This window comes from Cydia splendana, chromosome 23 (genome assembly GCF_910591565.1).
Source record: "Cydia splendana chromosome 23, ilCydSple1.2, whole genome shotgun sequence".
Lineage (NCBI taxonomy): Eukaryota > Metazoa > Arthropoda > Insecta > Lepidoptera > Tortricidae > Cydia > Cydia splendana.
The window spans coordinates 5,629,692-5,643,763 of NC_085982.1; the positions used below are offsets into that span (position 1 = coordinate 5,629,692).

At 40.7% G+C, this 14,072-nt stretch overlaps 1 protein-coding gene and 1 long non-coding RNA gene across 2 annotated transcripts in view; one reads left to right on the plus strand and one right to left on the minus strand.

Annotated features, from left to right (window-relative positions):
* Nucleotides 1-639: 639 nt before the first annotated feature.
* LOC134802011 (uncharacterized) lies at nucleotides 640-1,141 on the plus strand. The gene is made up of 2 exons (XR_010145795.1): nucleotides 640-953; nucleotides 1,076-1,141. It is a non-coding gene; the product is annotated as an uncharacterized LOC134802011 (long non-coding RNA).
* Nucleotides 1,142-10,078: 8,937 nt separating this feature from the next.
* The window catches only part of LOC134801742 (uncharacterized), a 76,294-nt gene continuing 72,300 nt past the window's right edge, over nucleotides 10,079-14,072 (minus strand). The window contains exons 44-45 of the mRNA XM_063774339.1: nucleotides 13,318-13,466; nucleotides 10,079-12,475 (exon numbers count right to left, since the gene is read on the minus strand). Of these exons, the coding sequence (XP_063630409.1) occupies nucleotides 10,079-12,475; nucleotides 13,318-13,466 (2,546 nt within the window). The remainder of the gene's footprint in view (nucleotides 12,476-13,317; nucleotides 13,467-14,072) is intronic.

Genomic DNA, 14,072 nt, shown 5'->3' on the forward strand with positions numbered 1-14,072 from the left:
GTGGAGTAGGTACCTACATGAAACTTTTATACGTGTACAAGTACCCATCTAATAACGAAGGGTCGTAGGGATCAAGTAATAGAGTGAGGGTACGTAAGAACATCTCCAACGTAGGCTTTCGATTTGACCTTACGCGGAGGCCCTTAAAGTCATGGAAAAATATCATGCTTTCGGGCTTGCGGCCAGCCGATTTTTTCGACATAGGTTACTGGGCCCGTAGCCAAATTACATTCGCTCCTTATCGATTCGATCTCTACGTTCGCGAGCGACTGGTCGATAATGTTTATAATAACCTAGCCAAGAGGCAATCTTTTTAGTTTTCGCTCATTCTATGCGCCAAGTCGGTAAAAATTAATTTTTGTCTGTGGTTCTCGTTCAAAACCGTCAAGAAACATCATCTGTCAGCTGTCAAGAGTGTCAAGTGAACAGCGAATCTAATTTTGGAGAAAATAATTGTTTTATCGGTAAGCAAATTAAATATGTTGGTATTTGTTTAACTTAGTTTATCACAATTTCGTGATAAAATAACTCTATATAGTGTAATATTTGAAGAGTGCGTTGTTAATTGCATATAATTTTGACCTAAAGTTTAACAATTTCAGACAGCCGTCGTCCCCGCAGCCCCAACCAAGGCGGCGACGTAGCCAGAGCGGGCAAGAGCGGCTCCGCGGGCTCTTCTTCCACGCTGAGAAGTCCTCGCCAAGTTGGCACGTACAGTCAGAGCTGCCGCTGCAATGACGCCTTCATGGCAGTTACCAGTGCTAAGGACGTGCACTGCTGGCTTACTTGACCAGAAGAGACAATACTTTAAGCGTTAGTATTGATTCAAACCGTGAAGTGAAATTGTGGACAGGTTTGCCCGAATCAGTGTAACCTCAGTGAATTCATTTACTTCATAGACTTCAAACATTTTCGAAATTAACAAAAGTCAAGCGGACATTGAATACATAGATGTTATGCATTAGATTTATCTATTAAGATCGCCGAGGACAGGAACACTTGGAAAAGCATGGTACATCGCGCAGGAAACTCTTCAAACTAGACACGACCTTCAGCAATGAAGACGCCGACTAAGAAGATGCATTAGATAAGATAAAAGCTGCCTGTGAAACCAAAACTAATAAATCATATTGTTACTTAATATTATTTTTTTATTACCTACCTGTCTTTGATTTTTGTTTACTCAGTAATAGAAATACCTAAGTGAGTGAGGCGTTAAAAATGAATTAAACACATCTTTATTATTTATAGTCAATGGAAATTTAGGAAGGTAATCTCACCCGCTAAGCTACTGGCTGTTCATATTTAACCTTTTGTATGCTCCTGTCAAAAATTTGTAATTTATATATCAATCATAATTGAATAAAATAAAATAAATAAATATTGGGGACATCTTACACAGATCAACCTAGCCCCAAACTAACCAAAGCTTGTACTATGGGTGCTAGGCGACGATACACATACTTGTATAGACAAATACAAACTTATATACATAGAAAACACCCATAACTCAGGAACAAATATTAGTGTTCATCACACAAATAAATGCCCTTACTGGGATTCGAACCCAGGACCATCGGCTTAGCAGGCAGGCTCACTACTCACTAGGCCAGACCGGTCGTTTTACAAAGACAACTTTTAAAAATTAATGCATTTTTTAAAGTTGAATATAGGTAAGTACATGGGAGCAGATCTGCTCCTAAGCATACCAAAAGTTAAGGTGGTAACCACCATAAATAAATGACACAATGATTGGGTTAAAAAGTTAATTTATTTTATTGAAAATCTATTAATGAAAGATGCAGCAGGTATTTTTTGCCAGCAGCATGAAATCAGTAGCCAAGCATTCTTTGTTTGTACATATATTATGTACAGTGTATTAAAATAGTAAAACAACACTCAATATATTTTTGTGGTTGTACATGTGACATAGTTTCTTCCCTTGACCCTGACTTTGGAGCACCATAAAGTATTGGTTCATATGCCAAGGCTGCAATGAATATCCAAGTCACCTGAAACAAAATGAATGCTTAGTTTTTCAACAAACTCTGTAACATTTGGTTATAATACTTATTCTCTACCAGTCATATGACAAAAAAAAACTAAATGTTTTGTGTAAGTACATGTTATGATTATTTTTATATAGTGTGTAGGTACAGTCAGCTGCAGAGAAAAGGTACCACCACTACATAGAAGTTTGTATGCAGGGGTGGGACCTTTTCTCTGCAGCTGACTGTATCTGCGCCTGCCAAAAGAAGTCATATACAATGTTTCATAATATGAAAAAGTTTCATTAATATGGTTGATAATGTATATGTATGACAACAGCCTGTCTGGCCTAGTTGGTAGTGACTAGTGACCCTGCCGGTTAAGCTGATAATCCTGAGTTTGAATCCCCGGTAAGGAAATTTGTTTGTGTAATGAGCACAGATATTTTGTACCTGAGTCATGGGTGTTGTCTATGTATTTAAGTATAGTTTGTCAAAGGACTGTCTCATTTCAAACAAAGACAGAGAGAATCATACTAGCTTTGTCATATACCAGTACTAGCACCCAAAAGATAAGTATGAGTATAGTTTTCCTGGTTCTTACTGACTAACAAATTGGTTTGACCATCTATATATAGTTATCTAAGTACCCTAAGTACCCACAACACAAGTCTTCTTGAGCTTACTTTAGAGTCCGACTAGAAATTGTAGAAATTAAAAAGTAGCAACACTGTAGTCTCATCCCTTTCAAATCAATTTAAGAAAATGTGATGACACTACAATATTGCTAGTTGTTAGTGACCTTGCCTATGAAGGTGATGGTTTTGCTTCCCGGGAAGGGCATTTATTTGTGTGAAGAACTTTTGTTCCCGAGTCTTTATCTATATTTGTAAAGCCTTTACCTATATACCTTTGCCTTTAGACATTCAATTCACTTTCCTATTGAAAAACAAGTGCTTGCCATTGCGCATATGGGTACCAAATTTAATCTACACCGTTCATCGGTTTATATTTGATGACGTAACAGGAACACATTAGTTATTTTAGCATTAATAACATATTTTATATACTTATTAGTAGGTATAGTAGGGATAAGTTATTGACTCACTCTTACCTTTGTAGGGACATTGTTTCTGGTTGCATTTGTGGGTGCATAATCCATTTTTCCATGACACTGTCACTATAGATAGGTAGATATTCAGCGCCTCGGTCACATTGGATCCTTTGGGTGAAATGCTGCGTACGGCCCACAATCCTTTGATTGTAGCATACATGATAAGATCACCAGCTAAGGGCAGTCCTTTCCTAAGCAGTTTCAATAGAGGCGATTTTTCAGACGGCGCCTGCGTCTAAGCGACACTTCCGCGTTGTTCGCCGCCCACAATAATGTTGAAGTATGCTTTTTATTACAAATTCTAATTTACAAACACTATTATTCGGTATTTTCTTGTGCTTCGGTAAGTTATCTGCAAGGGGATAGCTCGCGCTACGTATCGACACCTAGGAGGCGATAACGCTTGTCAAAAGTGTCACTTGGCTAGACAATGTATGACAGATGTCGAATCCCGGTAACGAAAGTTTTGCGTTTCGTTACAACATTGCAACTTGGCTAACATTTTTGTATTCGTTAATATTTTTCGACAGACTCATCTACGGTACCTGTCATTCCCATACATTTTTTATCGATTCGTTAGCGATATCTTTTTTCGAAATGCGTTTTGGCTAGGCCCCCTGATTTTATAGCGAATTTTGATCTCTTGCACGCCAGATTTGTCGGCCAAGCCGAGTTGCTCCTTAGCCGCGATCCTGAGACCTAACTGTCAAAGTGTTATAAGGGGCCCCGTGAAAGCCGAAAACTAAAAGCATCCTATCAAGTAGCGCTTTCGAGTGAAGCCAAAGAGCGAGCAGTAGAAGAGTCGTGATTACATGCATAGATTCGATTTCAAGCCACTCTTTTGCAGTTCGGCGTTAGGTTTTATGCGAGGCCTTCTGCCTTACGGCAAAGTTGATCTTCTGCCTTACTTACACTTGGGCGTGGATCCAAATCCAAGCTTTCCTCTTTCGCAGCTGGGCCTTCTGCCTTGCTCACACTTCGCCAATTCAATTCACTTGGTCATTTCCAAGCTCTGCTTTCTTGCATCTTTTCACCTCTCTTGCATCAAACAACCTGGCTGAGACCCTTAAATTATATCGAGCCCTATGCGAAGCTAGGCTGATAAAAAACTGTCCCATCCCTTCTCTGTATGAAATCCTGGATTCGAGCCTGGCTGGGACTAAAATTAAAAAACCGGCCAAGTGCGAGTCGGACTCGCGTTCCAAGGGTTCCGTATATTATGCAATTTTTAACAATCAGTGCCGGATTAAGATATTTTGATGCCCTAAGCATTTCTAGGTGCCCCCTCTCCCTAGGGTCATCAAGATTACATTGATTTTTTGGTAAATTGAGAGAAGTTCATTGCCGCATTACAGCTGAGAATGGAAATCAGTCACATCATTTTATCACGAAAATTGACAGTGCCGCAGCAGTAATGTTGCAACAGAGTACCTAATGCTGTTGGAGTCGCCACCCGAATGTCACCTTTATCATAGCGTAGAAAGTAACAGAAACGCGAGCGAAGCGAGCGCGGAAATTTTTCGATATAAAAACGCAATATGATAGACAGTTGTACATTTTTTACTTTTAGTATGGAAATCAGTCACATCATTTTATCACGGAAGTTGACAGTACTGCGCAGCAGTAACGTTGCAACAGAGTAATGTTGCTGCAGTCGCCACCCGAATGTCGCCTTTATCATACCTTATAAAGTTATTGAAAACGCGAGCGAAGCGAGCGCGAAAATTTTTCGATATAAAAACGCAATTTTAGTTTTAGTCCCAACCAGGCGCGAATCCAGGATTTCATACAGAGAAGGGATGGGACAGTTTTCTATCAGCCTAGCTTCGCATAGGGCTCGATATTTAAGGGTCTCAGCGAGGTTGTTTTCATGCATAAAATATGCAAGAAAGCAGAGCTTGGAATTGAATTGGCGAAGTGTGAGAAAGGCAGTAGGCCCAGCTGCGAAAGAGGAAAGCTTGGATTTGGATCCACGCCCAAGTGTAATTAAGGCAGAAGATCAACTTTGCCGTAAGGCAGAAGGCCTCGCATAAGACCTAACGCCGAACCGCAAAAGAGTGGGTTGAAATCGAATCTATGCATGTAATCACGACTCTTCTACTGCTACCGATTGTTTCCCAAAGAATTACGCGCTATTATTTATGCAAATTAGCTTTTGGACAGCTAAAAAAATCGTGTGGTAAAAACGATGTGTCTGTCCCTAATTTTAAAATTTGTTCACCTTTTTCAACCTGGCATTTTGGTGCCCTCCCTGAACGTGGTGCCGTAAGCACGTGCTTGTTTTGCTTATTGGTTACAAAGTCTTTATTAATTCAACCATTAAAGTCGACGAGTACAAAAAACTTTAAGCTAGCTCTCAATTTAACATTTTTTTTAAACATTATTTTTAATTTGACCTTACAATTACTCGTAAGTAGGTAAGACCGTTAAATATTTAAAATGATTATCTTATCAGAAAATTATCACCAATTACTCTAAGAAAACTACTACTCTAAGTAATCCGGCACTGTTAACAATGTATTTTTTATGTGAAACGTGAGTGAAATCTCTTTAAAAAATCCGTAGGGGTCGGATTAAAAACTGTAATTAAGTCCGACTCACGCTTGACTGTACATTTCTAATAGGTTTTCCTGTCATCTATAGGTATAGACCTATTTTATGTATTTTTTTCAAAATTTTAGATCTAGTAGTTTCGGAGATAAGGTGGGGGGAATGGTCATTTTTTGCCTATTTTCTTGAATAACTTCTAAACTGTTGATTCGAAAATTATAAAAAAAAATTATTTGAAATCCTTACAATAAGCTCTTTCATTTGATATGTAACATGATATAGTTTGAAAAAATTTTTTTTTTCATTTTTTCATTTACCCCCCAAAAGTGGCCCCCATGTTTAAAATTCATTTGTTTACGTTACATGTCCGTATTCGGGTCACAAACTTACATATGTGTACCAAATTTCAACTTGATTGGTCCAGTAGTTCCGGAGAAAATCGGCTGTGACAGACGGACAGACAGACAGACAGACAGACAGACAGACAGACAGACAGACAGACGCACGAGTGATCCTATAAGGGTTCCGTTTTTTCCTTTTGAGGTACGGAACCCTAAAAATGTACAAATGTCTATCGAATTGTGTTTTTTATATCGAAAAATTTTCGCGCTCGCTTCGCTCGCGTTTTCAATTACTTTCTAAGATATGACAAAGGTGACATTCGGGTGGCGACTGCAGCAGCATTCAGTGTTGCCAGATGGTCACAAAAGTCACATTTTTCGTGACTTTTCGCCTTCTCGTGTGACATGTGCGTGACTTTCGATCATGAGGCAATTTTTGTGACTTTTTAAGCTAGTCGAATTTTGGACAAGTTTAGTTATGCAATTCGTATTATTTAGGAACGCAGTGAACGAACCCAAGTTGAAATTTTCACAGATGATGTATTTCTGTTGCCGCTATAACAACAAATACTAAAAAGTACGGAACCCTCGGTGGGCGAGTCCGACACGCACTTGTTCGGTTTTGTATTTTCTTTTGATTAAGTTTAATTAATAATGAATGCCGCAAGTTGAGTACAGACGCCAATAAATGAACCGTTGCTTGCACTAGTTGCACTTGCACGGTCTTGCAGTCGCGCGAGCGGTGAACAATGGAAACAGTGGAAACTTTTAAAACTATTCTTTCGCACTGACTGACTGTGACTCATGTGACTAGGTCCGGTGATTTCACGCTTCGCGCTTTTATTTATTTACCTGTGAAAATAACAGTGTTTTTTCCGAATTTGTTTACGATTCGATAGATAGGTAAGTAAACTTTGATTAATAATTGTTTTTTAGTAAGATTTCGTATCAACGTAAATGTTTGGAATATATCGTCAACCATAGATTCAATTCAATATTACTTTGTCTGGGTGACTGCAAAAAAAATCTGCGATCGGTTATTTCATTTTCATCACACCAGCTAATAAAGGCGTATCCAGACTAGTCAATTTTTCGCCAATAAGATTAAATTGCCCGATCGAATCAGGACGTGCGGAGCAAACGCCAATTTGGATCGCCGAATTCAACCGCCGATAATGACCGATAAAATGAAGTGCGGACACAAGAATACCAATTTGTGACGCCAGTATTTTCATTTTGGGGCAGTTTTTCAATCGGTCGATTTGATAACCTCTGTCTGGGCACTCCTGTAAGTTCCTTTTATTATTTCTTGATTTTTTTCCCGGATTTTTTTTCCGTCCGCACTCCATTTTATCGGTAATATCGGTCATAATCGGCGGTTTAATTCGGCGAGCCAAATTGGCGTTTCCGTCCGCACGTCCTGATTCGATCGGGCAATTTAATCAGATTGGCGAAAAATTTACTAGTCTGGATACGCCTTAAAATTCATGAAATCGATCACAAATAGCATTAAGTATGAAAATGTGTGTGCTTTCAATAAGAAAAATCATATTAACCTTATATGATAGATTTTTTGTGAAAATATATTATTTTCTGAATTTCTTCTAACAAAATCGATTTAAAAGTTGGTCAAGTAGATCTTGTCAGTAGAAAAAGGCGGCAAATTTTAAAAAATGTAGGCGCGAAGGGATATCGTCTCATAGAAAATCAGAATTTCGCACCTTTTTCTACTGACAAGATTTGCTTGACCAGCTATACCTACCCATACAACAATAATATAAAAATGTGACTTAAGCAGCAAAAACGTGACTTTTAGGGAAACGAAACGTAACTTAGGACTCCAGAGCCCTGGCAACACTGGCAGCATTACTCTGTTGCAACGTTACTGCTACGGCACTGTCAATTTTCGTGATAAAATGTTGTAACTGATTTCCATTCTCAGCTGTAATGCGGCAATGAACGTCACTCAATTTACCAAAAAAATTCAATGTAATCTTGATGACCCTAGGGAGAGGGGGCACCATGGTCTAGAAATGCTTAGGGCATCAAAATATCTTAATCCGGCATTGGTCGTTTGCGGAGTCAAACGATTTGGGACTCGCATTTTATACGCATTTCCATGCCTTCTCGAAAAAAATCGAATCATTCGCGAAAGTCTCGCAACGCATTGAGGTTTGAGGTTACAAAGGGCACGTGGTCTTCCTCAGGAGTCTGAAGAAGACCACGGTGAGTGGCGCTCTAGCCAGGCAGGCCGCTACGCTTTCGCTCGCGCGCGTATACCTTACTGTATGGTCCGATATACACCTACTACTCTGTCGGTAAAATCACGTGTAAAGTTTTAATAAGGGCGAAAAAAAACTATTGATTTTGGAGTGTACTTTTATTTAGTGGTACCTAACTGTAAAATATTTTATCTGGACTACAGTCCTCTAGCATATCCATCTGTCAACTTTACTTCAAGTTCCGCCTCCAGGGGAGAGGGAGATAAATCAGGATTAGAAATAGCCGCTTACTGACACAGACCGAATTCCACGCGGGCGGAGCCGCGGGCACAGCTAGTGGGACATATATTTTTAGTGTTCCGTACAAAACTTTGTTCACGGAACACTTATGGGATCACTTCGGTCTTGCAAATTATTTTTGAGATGATTTTGTGCACCCATATTTTTACAGTTGACTGTACAGTCAGCATCAGATAGTGACGTCCAGTGGCCAAATATATCCTTATTTCTATGGTATCAAAGCAAAGGTGTGTTACGATGTATTTGGCCACTTTGGTCGTCACTATCTAAATAACAATAAAATATACTTCTTGTTTTATACAGTTTTATTGAAATGTTGTAACTAACTAAATATATACCTATTCTATTTAATCATTAAAAGAAACTAGCTCAAGAACAATTTTTTTTAATAAAATACATAAACTTCAATTACAGTGCATTATTGCAAATACATTTTCACCTCAGCAGCTCGAACAAGAGTACTTTGCTTCTTAAAAACAGTGAGCAAAATGCGATTTTGCTCACTTTTTAACAAAATGACATTCAAGTGACCTTTATAGTCAAATGTCATTTCAACATGCGGGGTCTAATACAAGTTCGATATACTTGGGTTCTATTATCTCTGTCCCTCTAGGTATGTTCTCACTGCTTAGGGTGAAAATTTTTGTGTACTACACGAGATCAAAGTTATTTACATCTCGTGCGCTTTTGAATCCCTTACTACGCTCAAGATTCTATTATATAGAATCTTTCGCTTGCACGGGACTCAAAATAAGCACTCGAAGAAATATCAAACTTTGATCTCTTGTTGTACAAATAACTATTTTATACCTAAATGGTACATCATTAGATCCTCGCTCTCCAATGGACCTCAATATCTATTATATATCATTTTGAACGCCACAGACGGCAATTGACGTCAAAGCAAAATCGTGACAAGGACGCCAAAGACGGCATTTGACGTCGATCGTTTTTTGATGAAAATCTACTGAAAAACACCCCACTTTTAGGTTGGCATTATTTGTTCACAAAACTAAATTTTACCCCCTTGACGTCAGTGGCACACGGCAAATGGATGCGCCATTTGGCGTTCAAAAGGTTACATTTTGAGAATATGCTTTCCCTTCGAGCAACACCGGGAAGGGAGACGGCATTCGTACAATTGTACCTATGGCAATGCGTGTATGGCAATTGTACCTAGTGACTCATCTTTACACAAAAATCATCTTTACACAAAAAGAGATCGAGGTTTGCAAGATTTGTCTTTGACGTGTGTCATTTTCCATGCATTTGTGTCGTCATTACAGATTGGATTTTGTATGTAGTGAGTGAAAAGTGCGACAGTGTGCATGTTTCCGCCCGCAAAAAATGGCAGAATGATTTGTACGGCAAGATATCGCTTGGGTTCCTCCCTTCCGACATGTCGGAAGCCGGCGTTGCTCGAAGTGCTTTCCGGTACATAACAATGCTCTGGTTAAAAGATCCACTTGTCTGAATATCAACCTACAGCCCAATATCAACCTTGATGCGTTCGGGCAAGGTCCACGAACACGCGCCGCGCACGATAGGTAGGCGTTCAAAGGGTTAATCTTTTTTATCCTTGCGTTCCTTATAATTATGATCTGTAGCTTTGTCCTGATCAGTCTTTTCTTCACCCGAATTGTTCTGATCCTCTGACTTGTGAGCATCAGTCTTTTGTCTCTCTGATTCTGACTCAACACTTCCATCTGCTTGTTTCTCTTTAGGTATATTTAAACCCTCGTCGGATTCCGTGTTTTTGGTGGTAGGTGCTGCAGAGTCGAGTAGCATTTCAGCCTCCGTCAACGTAGCGAGGTCAGTTGCTTGATCTTTTGGCGGCGCCACTATAGGCGTTGGCGTTTCTGCTTGTAAAAGGCGCATTGATGTAATAGATGGTTCACGGTCAGTAACAATTTCTGCAGGTTGTACAATTTCAGGCAGTGCATCTATCGCAGTCAGTGTATCTATCGCAGGTGTAGGCAATTCAGACGAAGGCGCGGGTGGCAACGCAAGCAGTTTAGGTGCTGCAGAGTCGAGTAGCATTTCAGCTTCTGTTAACGCAGCCAGGTCAGTTGCTTGATCTTGTGGGGGCGCCACTATAGGCGTTGAAGTTTCTGCTTCTAAAATGCGCATTGATGTAATAGATGGTTTACGTTCAGTAACAATTTCTGCAGGTTGTACAATTTCAGGCAGTGCATCTATCGCAGTCAGTGTATCTATCGCAGGCGTAGGCAATTCAGACGAAGGCTCGGGTGGCAACGCAAGCAGTTTTGGTGCTGTAGAGTCAAGTAGCATTTCAGCTTCTGTCAACGCAGCAAGGTCAGTTGCTTGATCTTTTGGCGGCGCCACTATAGGCGTTGGTGTTTCTGCTTGTAAAATGCGCATTGATGTAATAGATAGTTCACGTTCAGTAACAATTTCTGCAGGTTGTACAATTTCAGGCAGTGCATCTATCGCAGTCAGTGTATCCATCGCAGGCGTAGGCAATTCAGACGAAGGCGCGGGTGGCAACGCAAGCAGTTTCGGTACAGTGACAGAACCCTCCGCAGAGGCCGTTCGAGCCGCATCATTATCACGAGATGTCTCTGGTTTTGCTATGTTAAGGAATTCTTCAGGAATTGTTGATGGCTGTTGCATTAATAAGCTGTCAGAAGGAGCGGGTAATGCAAGAAGGTTTGTGGTTGAAGGTGTCCTAGTTAAATGAGCATCTATCTGTTGTTTCTTGGGTTCTCTGCTTCCTCGATCGTCAGATGGATCAGTGTCCGCGTTCTTGGGTTCAACTGCGTCAGATTGCTGCATGGCTTGTTTGGAAGTCATTGGTACTTGAGAGTCCTCTCGTGCTACAGTAGACGAACTTTTTCTTGGCTCTATGTCTACATCAGGGGCAGCCGCTGTAGGAAGTCCAATGACCGAAAGGTTAGACGGAGTGTAATCACCCAAAGGCCTCTCAAGATCTAAAACGGGTGCACTTCGACTTTCTACCGAATGGACACGATACATAGACTCTGCTAGCTGTGAATGCACGAAGTGCTCCCTGTCAGAACCATCGTGAATCGAGCTTTGTGTTTGATTTGGGTATTTCACCCGCATCCGACGACTGGGGCTCATTCTGACGTCAGAGTCAATTTGGTCTTCATCTTCTATTTTAGGGCGGTATTGATACGAGTCACGCATCTTGTACTTGTAAGCTAAGTATTCCTCGACGCTGTGATATGTTGCAACGGCTTTTGACTCTTTGATTAATTCTGTCGATGGCGTGTCGTCATTGCTTCGTATGCTTCGACTCGCTAGCCTGTCGTCTACGGCTCTTGCTGCGTTTCGAATACGTTCAAAGAGTTGCGTTGAGCTGCTAGCGGGAAGCGGTTCCTCGTGAAACTTAACAGACGTTTCAGTTCTCGAAGGTTTGACAGAAATTTTAAGGGCTGATTTCCTTCTCTCGCCAATACCTTCAGATGGGTCTCGTGAAAATGAAGACGCTTTCGTTTCGTCTTTTAGTTTCACCGTTTTAGATTTACCTTTCGATGTTCCTTCTAGACCATCAGTCACAGCCAGTTCAGGCTCGGGCTCTTTAGACTCAGGATACTTGTAAATGGTGCGTTTTAATTCAATCAGAGGGGCTGTCTTGCTGGTTGGATCGTCTGGTTCGCCCGGTTTCATATCCGGCGGTGTACCTGGAGGTACATCTGGACCCCCTGAAGGTCCATCATCGGGACCCCTGTCCTCTAGGGCCGTTTCTGAGCCGCCCGGAGTACCTAGGGTACCAGCACTGGCTTGCGGAGGCGGAGGTGGGGGTCCATCGTCCTTACTATGATGACTACTCCGATAGTCATCTATCCGCTTCTTGCTGTCAGGGAAGTGCTGTAAAAGATACTCCCAGTCGTCTAAGAGTAGTGTCAGAACTTGGGACTTGCTCGTAGTTCGGTAAGAATAGTCATATGGCTTGTCACGAATTAGTCCTTGTTCCTGAAAATAAAAATGTTTAGCTTATCATAGTAGTAGTAAACGTAGGTATTACTATATTTCGGATTGTCAGGGATGAAACTCATGTGACGAGAAAGGTATTGCGAATGAATGTGGAGGGAAGTAACGGGAAAGGAAACCCGAGGAAAAGGTGGATGGACTGTGTGAGAGATGATATGAAACGAACGCGAGTGAATGATGAGATGACGGGCGAGAGAGAGAGATATGGGAGAAAAAGATTTGCTGCGCCGATCCCAACTATTCCCAAGTGAATGGAATAAGGGCAAGCGAATGATGAGTCACATTTACACTACACTGTCTCATGTGCTCGGTTGCTACAGAGAGCGCTCCTCTCTCGGTCAATCGGTCAAATGAACTAGTTCGGCCTTTTAATTTAATTTTAGTTCCTTTAGTTCAGTACAGTCGTTGAGCGCTGGGAATGAATAGGAATCGGTTTCGTATTAAATTCCTTTCTGATTTGTGGTAAATGAATATAATCCAATTTGTACGATACAATATAACGATTAGACATTAAAGCACCTTGACACAAAAAAAATGTAGAAGAAATATTTGATTTTCTTAATATTTTTCAGACTTAGGACTTTCATGTAACTCTTTCATCTCGTTCGCACTTGTGCTAGCGACATTGTGAACCGTTTCGTTCTGTCCGTTTTCCGCTTCACTCAGTCAAGCGCTCACCAGTCCCACTGAGCTATAAAGGACCTAAAGACCGATTAAGAGCGTGCAAAAAGATTTAGTTCATTTCGGTCCTTCACGGGATTTCATTCCTAACAGTTCTTAGTTCATGACCGACACAAGCCTATTATATATTACACTACACTCACAATGCCAAAGTACTCTCCCTTGGTAAAGATCCTTCGTTTGACGCCTTCGTCCTCGTAATCATCATAGTTCTCGCTGATCTCCTGGACCTCGCCGGAGTGTACGAGGTACATCGAGTTGGTGATCTCGCCCTGCTTCACCACGTACATGTCTGTGTACAATATTTTATACCTTTAAACGAGCACTATTTATACAGGGTGGCCAAAAAATAACTGCATTCACGTTGCCAGGGAGGTTTTGGGATTGGGTTGTGGGTTTTATACTGAACAACTTTTACTACTAAATGATCAGTTATGGCCTAAAGGAGTTTTGTTTCGACGTTTTACGCATTATAAACAAGAAATAGCGACCAGGGACAACTCTGGAAACGGCGCCTTATCAAAAGAAGTATAATATGGAAATAAAGCCGCTTATCTTATGTACCTATAATTGTAAGAGTGTAAAACGGTCTGTCGCTGATGTCCGCGAGTTATGCCGCTCCTCAGACATAGTGGCCCTACAGGAAACCTGGCTGACAAGAGAAGATCTGACGTTCCTTAACAATATAGATGATCAGTTCTGCTGTACGGGTACAACAGTTCTGATGTACAACAGAATCGAACGTTTCTTAGACAAATTTAACATCTTAAAGGACGAGCAAAACGGTTTTCGGAAAAAAAAAGTCTACAACATTAGCGTGCTTTAAGTTAAATAACTTAATTACGGACTGTATAGACAAAGGCATTCCAGTTGGGGTATTACTTTTGGATATGTCCAA